General features: G+C 33.4%; 3 protein-coding genes across 3 annotated transcripts; all 3 read left to right on the forward strand.

The window, feature by feature from the left end:
• Positions 1-2,132: 2,132 nt before the first annotated feature.
• LOC106418784 lies at positions 2,133-4,381 on the forward strand. The gene has a single exon (XM_048738576.1). The coding sequence runs from the start codon at positions 2,521-2,523 to the stop codon at positions 3,364-3,366; it is 846 nt and encodes a 281-aa protein (XP_048594533.1). The 5' UTR covers positions 2,133-2,520; the 3' UTR covers positions 3,367-4,381.
• Positions 3,892-4,272, forward strand: LOC106418953. The gene has a single exon (XM_013859687.3). The coding sequence runs from the start codon at positions 3,892-3,894 to the stop codon at positions 4,270-4,272; it is 381 nt and encodes a 126-aa protein (XP_013715141.2).
• Positions 4,382-8,430: 4,049 nt separating the features above from the next.
• On the forward strand, positions 8,431-9,532 carry LOC106418890 (transcription factor TT2-like). Its single transcript, NM_001316181.1, is given in 3 exon segments — positions 8,431-8,630; positions 8,720-8,849; positions 8,925-9,532. Coding segments are annotated over 3 exon segments (783 nt in total). The 5' UTR covers positions 8,431-8,488; the 3' UTR covers positions 9,436-9,532.
• Positions 9,533-13,871: the final 4,339 nt, after the last annotated feature.

Here is a 13,871-nt window from a genome sequence, read left to right on the forward strand (position 1 = left end):
GCTTTCAGAACTGAAGTAGAAGCGGAGGAACTATAACCCGATATATCTCCGGGAGCAATATAGGATTCGTGGTAGTGGAGCTGTCTGGGACTGAGCCTCCGGAACTGAAGTAGAAGCGGAGGAAATATAAGCCAATATATCTCCGGTACCGAAGGTCTCACTATAATGTGGACAATTCTTCTTGCTTACTCACTCTCTAGGAGCCATCTAAAAAAAAATAGTTATAAATAATTAAATTGGTCATCATATATAAACTAATTATGTTAAGTAATGTATTTTGTACGTAACCTAATCTAATTCTTGGGACCTAAGCTAATTCGACTAATCTAACAAAACTAACAACAACCAAAGTTTACTAATAAAAAACTAACCTTTAATTTTTCGCAGGAAGGAGAGAGCTTAGGAAGCTAAGAATGGCCGAAGAGTTGGGAGAAACGGGTTGGGCTTATATAAGAAATAATGTTCCCTCGATGTAAATTAATGACGAACTCACCAGGTCCCATGTTTATTTTATGATAAATTTAGTAGGAACCGTATTTTTTATTTACGATGAATTTAGTAGGAACCGCATTTTTTGTTTACAACGAATGTAGTATGAACCGTGTTTTCGATTTACAATGAATTAATGATTCATATATTTGACTACAAATGAATGAGTTTTCAACTTTTCAATTTACGACAAATGCACGGGTAATATATTTTATGACGAATGAACACGATCTTGAATTTTCAGGTTTACGACGAATTCACTAGCATACCTTGAATCCCTAAACCGTAAACCGTGAATCTCTTAATACATGTGGTTGACCACAAATTAACAATGAACAATCGTAAATTCGTGTTAGTTAACAACATATTAACAACAATTTCTTCGTAACTCAGTTGTAAAGTTGTAATAAACTCAGTCGTATTGATTTTTTTATTTTTCTAAATATTCTAAAAATCATTTTAATGATAACATATGATATAAATTAAGAGATATATTAAAGGCTTATTTGTGATATAACCAAAAAAAATTTAATTAGTTTTGTAGAAAGAGAGTAGAGAGAGATAGGAAGAGAGAAGAGGAAAAAAGGAATGATTTTGGTTATATAATGAATTATGGATTTTTGTTTGGTTATTATATCACCTAATTTCCCATATATAAAAGATTTTTTTTTGACAACTATTACAGACTAATTTTCTGGCAGTTTTCTTTTAGTTTTTTTTTTGTTTTAAAATGCAATAAGTGGTAAAGTGTACTTTTTGTTTTTGTGATCACCAATAAGAAACAGCAGGCAATATTGTGGAGAGCGAGGTTCTGCCTGGTCTATTGTGGGGCGCGAGGTTCTGCAGGCTATCTCAAATTTCTTCACCTCCTACTTTCTTCCTCGATCTACCAATGCTACTATTCTCACTTTGGTCCCTAAAAAACCTAGTGTTTCATGTGTTGCGGACTACAGACCAATCTCTTGTTGTAATACAACCTATAAGACAATATCGACACTGCTGGTAAAGAGATTAAAGCTCATACTACTGTAGTTCATCCTGTCCAATCAGACTGTGTTTGTTCAAGGTATGTTGTTGATTGAGAACATTCTATTGGCATCGGAGATTGTTCAAGGGTAACATAGGAAATGAGGGGAAAAAAGGATCACCATTAAGGTCGACATTGCAAAAACTTTTGATACTGTCCAATGGGAGGTTTTATTTGCTTGTTTGAGGAGCTACAATATACCTGAGACCTTGATTCGATGGCTGGAGGCTTGTGTATGCACGCCTTCCTTCTCTGTGACTTTCAATGGTTCTACGTATGGATATTTTAAAGGAAAAATAGGTCTGAGGCAGGGTGATCCTATCTCCCCTTACCTCTTTGTTCTGGTCATAAATTGTCTATCTCTAACCCTGGAAAAAGCAGCAGCAACAGGTTCTTTTCAGTATCACCCTCACTGTGGAAAAACAAAGCTCACCCATCTGTCGTTCGCAGATGATCTACTGATCTTCTTTGGCTGTTCCCTCTCCTATATCCTAGCCATTCTAAGTGTTTTGGAAAATTTTGAGGAACGATCAGGACTAGCAATCAGCATTCAAAAAACTTCCTTCTTTGCTGCTGGGATGACCGATGCAGAAGTGTAGGATATTAAATTGCATACGGGCCTTTCTCCTGGAGTGCTACCTATTTGTTACTTAGGGGTCCCTCTGCACACAAAAAAGATCTCTCTTGCTCAGTGTGCTCCCCTGATCCAGTCAATTAAAGCTAAGCTGCCTTCTTGGACGGTAAAAAAGCTAACCTATGCTGGAAGATTGCAATTGGTGACCTCTGTCATAAATGGTATCATAAACTTCTGGACCATCTCTTTCATCATCCCGAAGACTGTAATTCGAGAAATCGATTCCCTGTGCTCAAAATTCCTCTGGAATGGAGATATTACAGCCAATGCTTCTGCTAATGTTGCTTGGGAAATCTATTGTCTTGCTAAGGATAAAGGGAGCTTATTACTGAGAAACTTGGATGCTTGGAACACGGCTTGTGCATTTAAAATGATTTGGTTGCTTTTCTTCTCCAATCAATCAATATGGTCATCATGGTTTAGAGCTGAAATCCTTGACGGGAATATTCAAATGTTCTGGGTGATCAACACAAGTCAGAAACACTCCTGGCTAGTGAACAATCTACTTGATGCTAGGGAAATCATCTACCCTTGGATTAGGCAACGTGTTCAAAACAGTGAAACTACTTACTTTTGGTCTACCAAATGGTCTCCCTATGGAAAGCTATCTGACTACCTTCAAACCGTCGGTGCAATGCGTCTTCCAGTAACCAAAAATGCTACTATTGCTGAACAATGTGAGAATGGAGCATGGGTCGTTCCAAATGCACGCTCAGACAGACAACTAAAGGTCATCTCTTATCTCACTACTTTGTCCCTAACTGACTACGGTGATGAACCTGAATGGTGGCCTGGGGATCAAAAGCAGCCGAGGTTCCAAACGGGTAAGATCTATGATCTGCTTCGCCCCTCTACCCCTACGGTTTCATGGCATCGCGAGGTATGGTTCTCGGGAGGTATCCCAAAGCATATGTTCTTAGTGTGGTTGATGGTGAAAAACAGGTGCCCCACCAGAGATAGGATACTGAGTTGGGGACTGCAAACAGACCCTAGATGTCTGTACAATAATGTTTCGGATGAGTCCATCGCCCACTGCTTCTTTGAATGCAACTTCACTTGGGATATTTGGAAAACCGTTGTTTTAAAGTGCTGCTTCAACTCTTCCAGGCAGTGGCAAACCATCTTACACCAGCTTCAACAACACTCCACAAACAAGGTGCACAAGACTCTGCTTCTTCTATGCTGGCAAGCGACTCTTTACACACTGTGGACATAGAGGAACAACCGTCTACACAACGCTCAATACTCATCTTCTGATGGTTTGGTAAGACAGATAAAGCAAACTATAAAAAACAGAGCTTCCAGCCTAAGGATTGACAAACCGAAGTTCTCTTCCTCACTTCTCCAATTGTGGTTTTCAACCTTCTCAACCTGATTCTACATCTTCTTCTCACTAATTCTGATTCAAGTTTGTATTTTCTAGATATGTATGGTCATTTGGCTTGTGGGCTAATACAGTAAAACATTTTATTTCTCATGCAATTTCAATAGAATATTTTTTTACAAAAAAAAAAACAGTTGGCAATAAAATAATAGTAGACAAAAAAAAAAAGAATCGAAACGAAAGCAAATTAAAATGAAGATAACCTTATCTAAAGAATCAGACTTCCAAGCTCAGAAACTGCCACGTAAGACACATATCTCCCACTCCTCATATGACCCCATATCTTATGTTTCTTCTCATAGACCAAACTCACATTGCCAAACAAACTCGAAAAGAAAGAAGAGGAGAGAAAAAGAGATGGCTTCTACCTCCGCCGTGTCATTGTTCATGCCACTCACCCAAAACCGATCGCCGTCGTCGACAAAAACTGTAGCCTTACGCAAGCCACTATTGCCTTTGAAGCCATCTAAGGCGTCATCCTCCTCCTTAGCCATGCCTTCACGGAGGTTTCAAGTGAATGCATCTAACCTGAAGATGGAGAAGGCTGTGAGCGGCTTAGCAGCAGCAGCTCTCACCGTTTCAATGGTGATCCCTGAGGTGGCTGAAGCCGCAGGCTCAGGAATCTCTCCCTCTCTCAAGAACTTCTTGCTTAGCATTGCCTCGGGAGGAGTGGTGCTCACGGTCATTATCGGTGTGGTTGTTGGTGTCTCCAACTTTGATCCTGTTAAGAGAGGCTAAGGACGAGAGATATCTGTCTGTCATTATAGTATGGTAATAATTTGTCAATTCATGTAATAATGAACTCTTGCATTCTTCTTTTTCAAAAAAAAAAAAAAACTCTTGCATTCTTCTTCTATCTTATATTGACAATTCCCCATTGGTCTCAAGAATATATTTTTTATCTCCAGAACTTATAATATATTATTTTACCTATAAAAACTTATAATATATTAGAATAATATGAGAAAAAAATATTCGTCACTAATACTGTCCCAACAGAGATGAGAGAACCATCCCCTGTAGTACACCAAACACGCAAAAATGATTCTTAAAGCCACTGGGATTTCAGGGTAAGCTGTGGCCTTTAGAAGAGCTTCCCGGATCAGGTGTGTGGTTAACATCTTGCTTGGAGCATAGATGAACACAACTGCAGGCAACGGCGGTCCAAATTTTCCCTTGGGTGTCGAGCATCACCTTCACCTTGATTCTGTACCGTTACAATAACTCACAGAGTTTATATATATATATATATATATATAAATTACAATATTCTAGCATTCTGCACTGAAAAAATCAAAGCATTTCAACTTTCAAGTAACAAGGTAAGAAACAACCTGAAAATTTCAAGAATTTGGTTATCAAAAGATCATGGTTAATATTTTAGCATTCTGAGCTAAAGAAAAGGGTAATTTCAAACCCAATTCCTATTTGTGCTTTAAGCCATATATTTAAAGACACTGAAGTTGATTTAGGATGCTTTCTCCAATGTCAACAAGTCTTGCAAACTTGGTGATCCGGCTATCCCATCTGAAGTTTTCAACTATAAAAATTTATTACTAATAGGTACACTACAACTCAACTCGCTATTTATGAATGAGAAGTTTTGCAAGTTCTGTGGAAATAGGAGAGGACCTTGAAGAGAACTACTTGTACCTAATGAAATGCTTCGCTGAAACCAAGATCTCAATGGATGCATTTTGAACGAGCTAAGAGTACTTTCAGCGTGGAGGTAGTCACAGAGCTGGAAGAAGGACAGTAATTTATTTGGTTCTTTTGGACAAGATCGGGTCACCCTCCTGTTAAATTTAAAACTCTGATATGGGCGATGGAAAATATACTTCAACTAGGATTTATCTTAATGTTTTAGAACCAAATAGTCTTCAACGGGTAAAACTAATTGAATATGAAGAAGAATGGCAAATCTAGCTTCTTCTTTTTTGTCGTCAATCTAGCTTTAGAGTATGAATAATATATGTTATTTGCTCGTCTTGAATAGATTACATTTATATGCTTATTTGGAGTGAGGGTGTTACGGAAAATATTCCACGTCGAAAATATAACATAGAACACGTCAAAAATATATAACAAATTTGAACCAATCCATTTATCGCCAAATAATTTTAATTTAGAATCTCATGATAAGCAATAATTTAACAATGGTATCAAAGTCAAAGCCACCTGATATTGCACCAATCTATGGATATTATTCTCAAAATTTTCTGTCTGAACGTGAAAAAAGATGTTAATGAATGAATGAAAATCACACATCGGTAATTGAATAAATAATTAACTAATATATAAAAAGATAGAATCAATCCATAGTTTTAAGTTGGAAATCTATGAAAAGCACATGCAACTTAACAATTCCCTATTTGAGTTATCAGGTAGTCATTTCCAAAGACTTTCAAACCTCGAGAGAGAGACTTTTGTGAAAATCTAAGACATCCAAGAAGTTTGTCATGTCACGCGAGCTTTAACCTAAGCTCCACTTGACAAAAATATTTCTCCTTTGGAACATATCAGAGTTTTAAGATAGATCCAATTGTGAAATTACTGAACTGTCATAAGTGTTAGAACATATCCACCGGTAGAAACTCAATAAATATCTTTCCAATAAAATAGTAAAATAAAAAGTAAAAGTAGAAGAAAGAAAGAGTTTTTCACTTGAAAATTTTCAAGAAACTGAACAAAACTCCTTTGGACATACGTTTTTCGCTTATCTTTCTTCTTGGACTTAAAATTTATTTAGATAACTTGGTAGGGGTTATTGGTTGTCGTATTTTAATGGATTTGAAAATCCAAACTAAATCTAGTTTTATTGGTTCTGTGATTTTAAAATCTGTATTAAAATCATGTGTTATTGGTTTAATAATTCATAAATTCAATATCAAATCAAGTGTTATTCAATCGTACGGATTTACTAATATATTTGATTTTATAATAGATTTGAATAGATTTGTTTGAATTTTTTAGTTAAAAATACAAAGACTCAAATCCGAGGGAAAACCTCCGGATTTGTATATTTTACTTGGATTTATAAATATTATATGAATTTCTAAATCAATCAAAATATATAAACCAATAACACCTGCCGATTTTGATTCAAGATTTTAAATTGCACAATTATTTTTCCTTACAAAATTTTATTTAATAGATATTATAAGTGCATACATAATTTATGTATTTTATTTTTATATATTTTATTTAAGTCTGTGTACATTATTATTTTTATTATTTCTTAAAACTAAGTTTTGAATCTAAAAAAAAATCTCTATTCTATTTATATTAATTTAAATATTTAAAAATTAGATGAACATAATTTATGAGAAATGTTATTTTTAGTTTTATTACATGTCTATAATAGTATTTTAGACTTAAATCTAGCAAATAAAACAAAAGCCTTAATTTGAGTTGTTACATATTCGTATTTTAGATTTGGAAAGAGTAATTTTATATACAAATTGTAAAAAAAAAATAATTATTTATAGTTATGCTATTAACTAATCAGTACTATAATGCAATATCATAATTTTAAATATATTCTATTAAATAAAGTAATCATTATAAGTTTGATATGGAGGTGAGCTGCAATATTTTTTTTACGGAATAACATATGTTCGACTAAAATTTTCTTAAATTAATATTATATGGTTGATTGTAGTTTTGTATAAATATAACTATATAATAATAAAAATAGAATAACTCATTTTATGTGTCTTTCATTGGTTTTAGTTTTATTAAATTTGAGACGGAGTAATACATCCTTTAACATGTCGCGTATTGGTCAAATATCAAGCGTAAATAAATCCTTTAATATTCTAATTTTATCAAGTAAATATATATTGGTATGACATATATATTTATTTAATATTGAATATATATATTTTTAAAAAATATTAAATTAAATTATTATCAATGATTTAATATTTACTTTTATAATATTTTAAATAATTTAAATTAAAATGATTATCATTGACTTAATATTATGAATTCTAATTTTTTTTATTTTGTGTGTAAAGTTACTTTAATTTAATTTTATAATTTATAAATTAATGAATAGATTAAGTTATTTAAGTGTATTTATTATTTAATTAATAATTTAATAATGCTATAATTTTTTATATATAATATTATAAATTTTCTTTTATGTGTATAATTAAAAATAAAGTAATAGAAATGTATAATAATTATTTAATATTCATTACAAGAGTATTTAGTTATTTAGATTTATATAAAGCTATAATACTATTAAATATAATTATGTATATATATTTGACACAAAAAGATGTAGTAAAATTTATTAGTGTAATCTTAGAATAGCTTGTACGAATATCTTTTTGATTATTGCCTTTTATAAATATATATATATATATATATTGATAGGATGAAAATGCCTCAAATGGATTATTAGGGATTGTTATAAACTATAGTGGTATTTTTGTGACATAAACGAAAATATAAAGTTATTTTCATAATTTTATTTTTCTTTTAATAGTTAGTTATTTTTGGACCTCAAATAGTATTAGTTATATTATGTTAAAATAAAATTTATTATTTTTGTTTGAGAGTATTTAATTTTAACAATTAGCAATGAGGATGCTCTTACCACTTTTCAGTGAAGACTGAAGATGGTTGCTTACAAGCTAGAATGCGACTAAGACTGCACCAATCATTCACAGTCATGCCTAATTTGTTATACGATAATGATCAAGGTCGGTTTAGGAACTACACAGTTAGAGACTTAGCACGTAAGACTAGACTAGTAAATCATGGTGTGAAGTGGGAAAAGCATTGAAACTAAAAAGTGTGTGTGTGTGACAGAGGTTTTGGAAAGCGACTGATGTAACGGACATTGCAACAACTCCCTATAAAGATACTTGGTTTAACACAGAACATAATCTATTCTTAACACAACGCTAAAGACAAGTCTACCAACCACACAACAACAAGAGAGATGATGAGAAAGAGAGAAAGTAGTAAGGTGAAGAAAGAGGAGTTAAACAGAGGAGCTTGGACCGATCAAGAAGACAAGATCCTTAAAGACTATATCATGTTCCACGGCGAAGGAAAATGGAGCACACTCCCAAACCAAGCTGGTACATATCCGTGCATCTTTTATTTTTCTTTTTAATGATTGAAAGATTATATCAATATGTTTAAAATCATTGTTTCCGCAAATATAAAGGTCTCAAGAGGTGTGGCAAAAGCTGCAGACTTCGGTGGAAGAACTACTTGAGACCAGGCATAAAGCGCGGAAACATCTCATCTGATGAAGAAGAACTTATAATCCGCCTCCATAATCTCCTTGGAAACAGGTTACTAACGTTTGCTTTCACCAAAATACATAACATTCTCTTCCTTTCTAAAAAAAAGTTAGCGGCGTAAAGCAGATGGTCGTTGATAGCTGGGAGGCTTCCAGGGCGAACAGACAATGAAATAAAGAACCACTGGAACTCAAACCTCCGCAAAAGACTTCCAAAATCTCAAACCAACCAACAGAAAAGTCGAAAACATTCCAACAACAACAACATGAATAAAGTATGTGTTATACGTCCAAAGGCGATTAGGTTCCCAAAGGCTCTGACATTTCAGAATCAGAGTAGTATTGGTAGTACCAGTCTTCTTACTGTGAAGGAAAACGTGATTGATCATCAAGCTGGTTCTCCTTCGTTGTTGGGAGATCTTAAAATCGATTTTGATAAAATTCAGTCTGAGTATCTCTTCTCTGATTTGATGGACTTTGATGGTTTGGGTTGTGGAAACGTAATGTCTCTTGTTTCATCTGACGAGGTGCTGGGAGATTATGTTTCGGCTGATACTTCTTGTCTGGGTAATCTTGATCTTAATAGACCTTTCACTTCTTGTCTTCAAGAAGATTGTCTCTGGGACTTTAATTGTTAGACCCTATCATAAATCTTCATATATTACGTCTACCTCTGTACGAACAAAAGTATATATTTATATTTTGTTTGAACGCTTCTAATTACAAGTAATTTCTAACTTTGTTTTGCTTTTCTTGTCATTATCAGTTCTGCAAATATTTATCATAATTCGAGTATTATGGAAGTGCTTTAATTTTTTTTGTCTTTCAAACATATATAATATGATTATAAGATATCGCAAATGCGCAATGGCGAAATACATTTTTTGATAGATTACATGTTCAATTTATGTGCATCATGCATGCCACAAATGATAGAGCTTTTATTATACCCTAACTACTGCTTAACCATCCCTATCATTAAAACTTTACCAGTGTTATTGTTCTTGGTAGATAGATACAAATCGACTTTACAATATTGTATAACGAAAATATACATTCATATCCATTTATAGGCAGACACTGTCATAACTGTAAGGAGTTTTTAAAAATTTCATTCTTGGAATCATCGTATATATCAAAGGTTGGTGTTGAGGATACTTTCCCTTCTACCAATCCCTAAAATCGGGTTTGCAAAATAGTTAGAGATCGAGACGTGCGTAACCCGGTGACCCTATTTTATAACTGATTGAATGGATTTGCTTCAAATGGTCTCAAGACTTAGAAAGTGTGTTCGGGCTAAAGCAAGCAAATTCAGTGAACTGGAAGCTTTACATAAAAGCACTATAATGGCTTGTTCTCGTACTATTTTATTGCCGATCGTCTTTTTGGTTAGAACGTAGAAGCGACTACTTCTCGTTTGATGAAATGAAAGAAGTGACGTATGTGATGAAACGAAATAACAAGAAACGAGTTTGGTGATCAGTCAATTAATAGGTTTCCTATAAATGAGTGAAGTTCAAAGTCTTCACACCAAATCTTTACGCATTTAAATTGGTGCAATTTTAACTAAGCGAGGATATCTTGGCCTATCATATTCAACTTTATTGATCACCCCACCTAACATTGTTCATATATATGTTCAATTTCAGATGCTTTTCTGTTTGTTTTGTTATGTTCATTTATTCTTATTATTTAGCTCGAATATTATATATACATATACTTTCGAAAAACTAACGAACCTTAATTTTCTAAATATTTAATTAACAAACTAACCATTTTATATAATCTTCTATATTTTTAACACCAACAAAGTCATTCATCACCACCTCAACCACAACAGGGCAGCCAGCGTCTGGGGACTAAACTATTAAAATTTTTGACCCGCCGGCCAATTTTTCGACGTTCATGTCTTCTTATTTAGTTTGTTTAATTGTTGTCTATATTAGCATAGAAGCGTCATAGTGAATAATGTCTTTTATACTAACGCCTAATATATTTTTGGGTTTATTTGTGTAGTAGCCATATTTTGAAGGTGAAGTAGGTGAATGACAATAATTTTGACATAATTCAATGTTAGGTATTTAAGTCATAAATCATCCGGTTTTACTCTTTTACGTAACAGGTTTCTCATTATAAGTAAAAAAATAGGTGATGTTGTTCTTTTGTGGTGCAGATGAAGCCAAAACTATTATATATGAACGAAGAAGAAATAGCCACATCACTATGTTATTTATCAAAAAATGTTTTTTTTACTGTAGACAGTGAAACAAGTGCTGTAAAATATAAACATGTTTAGAATAAATGGTTTATTCCATTTACCAACCTTGTAAATTCATGTGAAGAGAACAAACATTGAAGAAGGTAAAAGAATAAAAGGTTTAAATGTTCTATTCCATATCTGTCACCATCACTATCTCAACCTCTGAAATTTAAATATTAAACCTTATCACAATCCATCCAAATCCCTAAATACTAAACCCTAAACCCTTATATAAACCATAAACCCAAATATAAAATCCAAATCCAAATAGAATAGAACAAAATAAATAACATAGTACATATTGGTGAAATTATGAAATATCTATAATTGCATTGAAGAAGTTCATGTTGGCTTAAACCATACCTCCTTATCTTCTAAATACTAAACCCTAAACTCTAGTCACTAAACTCTAACCCAAATATAAACCTTGAATCCAAATATCAAAATCTAAAAATAAACTTACGACGAAATAACCCAACATGAAGTATAAACTAAAGCCTATCAACTAATCACTAAACTCTACATGGAAATATAAACCCTAATCTAACGTCAACCCTAATTTTTCATAAAGTAAATCCAAATTTCAAAATGCCAGTAAGATGTATTACCATTCTATATGAGGCATATAGAATAGAAAATGTGAAAATGTAGTTGCAATCTAAGGATCATCTTAAAATATTTCTCAAATGTTGATATGGATATACGTTCGTGGAAGGTGGTTATGCTTACCCCAATGTCAACCCCAAACGTACATAAACTAAACCCTATCAACTAATCACTAAACCATATACATAAATATAAACCCTACTCAAAAATGTCAATCTTAATCTTTCATAAACTAAACCCTAGCCACTAATCACTAAACCTACATGGAAATATAAACCTTAATCAAATGTCAATCTCACTTTCATAAACTAAACCCAAATTTCGAAATGCAAGAAACATGTATTTCCATTCTACGAGCATATTGAATAGAAAATGTGAAAATGTAAATTGCAATCTAAAGATCATCTTAACATATTTTTCAAATGTTGATATGGCTATACCTTCATGGAAGGTGGTAATGTTTATCCCAATGTCAATTCCAGTCGTACATAAACTAAACCAAATCAACTAATCACAAAAATATAAACCCTAATTCAATGTCAACTCCAATCTTTCATAAACTAAATCCTAACCACTAAACCCTACATGGAAATATAAACCTTAATCCAATGTGAACCCCAATCTTTCATAAACTAAACCCAAGTTTTGAAATACAAGTGATATATGGTGTTTTTGACATCTTGTATATATGTTTTCTAATTGGTTTTCAAGTCTTTATCGAGTCTTTCTAGTCCTTTTCGAGTTATTACAGGTCTGGAGTTCCATTGGATGAGAGATAAACCAGTTGGAGGAAAAAAGGAGAAAAAGAGTGCAATTTGGTGATTTTCACGCATAACAGTCGAGCGGAGCAACCTGAGTACCTGCTCCAGCGGCATAGATTTTTAAAGAAGTTTCCAAATATTTCGGGATTTTACCTTGGGTTTCCCCCTTTTACTCCTGCAGCCGCCAAAGACCTGCAATATATCTTTTCTTATTATTCTAGACATTCTACGTTACTTTTGTGAGAGATTTTTGAGAGAGAAAACTTATACTCTTGTTAAGGAAGAAGAATCTATACATCCTTTGGAGAAGATTTCTAAACCCTCTTTGCTTTTTATTATTGATTCAGATATGTTTTATTCATCTGTTATCTCTATGTTTTCTCTGTCCATGGCTGAGTAATCCACTTGCTTAGTCTAGGGTGTTAGGGTGTTAGATCCGTGAGTTAAACATAGATAAGTGAATCTCTTGATTGTCTTCATTTATAACTATTCTTAATGCTTGCATTAAACTGGCCGCTTAATGTTAGATCCTAGGTTTAGCATGTTCATTAACCGTGTATTAAAAGGTTGATAGATCTGTTATGAATGAGCATTGCATCCCTAGTTAGCGAGAGTAGATATTAGGGTGTATTGTGAACATATCGGACTTGATCTCTAAAACTTGCTATCGTGTCTGATATATGGTGTTTTATACATCTTGTATATATGCTTTTAAATTGGTTTTCAAGTCTTTATCGAGTCTTCCTAGTCCTTTTGGAGTCATTACAGATCTGGAGTTGCATTTTATGGGAGATGGATCAGCTGGAACAAAAGAGGCAGAAAACAATGCAATTTGGTGGTTTTCACGCAGAACAGTCTTGATGACTGTTCCGAGTGAGTGTTCCAGCGGCAGAGATTTTTTAGGAAACTACAATCATTACGGGATTTGCCCTAATTATCCATATTTTCTCTCCCAGCCACCTGTGGCTTTGATATATCATATTTTCTGTTTCTCTTTATCATACTACGCTGTTTTGGAGACAAGGAACCAGACCTTAGAGTTGGAGACTTGAGATTTGCTACTTTGTAAAGGGAGAAGGCCATCTCTCTCGATTTAGAGAAGAACCCCCTGAACCCTATTACTTTATTTCAGTCATATTTCATGTTGCTTTATATCTCTGTCTCTGTGTTTTCTTGCTCCATGGCTGAGTAGTCAGCTTGCTTAGTCTAGGGTGTTAGGGTGTTAGATCCGTGAGCTTGACATAAATAAGTTATAAATCGATTGTCTTCATTCATTGTTGTTCTTAAGGCTTGCATCAAGTTAACCACTTAGTGCCTGATTCTAGGTTTAATCTATTCATCAAAAGTGTTATAGGTTGCTAGACATAACTTGAATGAGCATTGCATCCCTAACCAGCGAAAGTAGATGTTAGGGTGTTTTGTGAACATATCGGACTTGACCTCTATT

The sequence above is a fragment of the Brassica napus genome, chromosome A8, assembly GCF_020379485.1.
Source record: "Brassica napus cultivar Da-Ae chromosome A8, Da-Ae, whole genome shotgun sequence".
Taxonomy (NCBI): Eukaryota; Viridiplantae; Streptophyta; class Magnoliopsida; order Brassicales; family Brassicaceae; genus Brassica; species Brassica napus.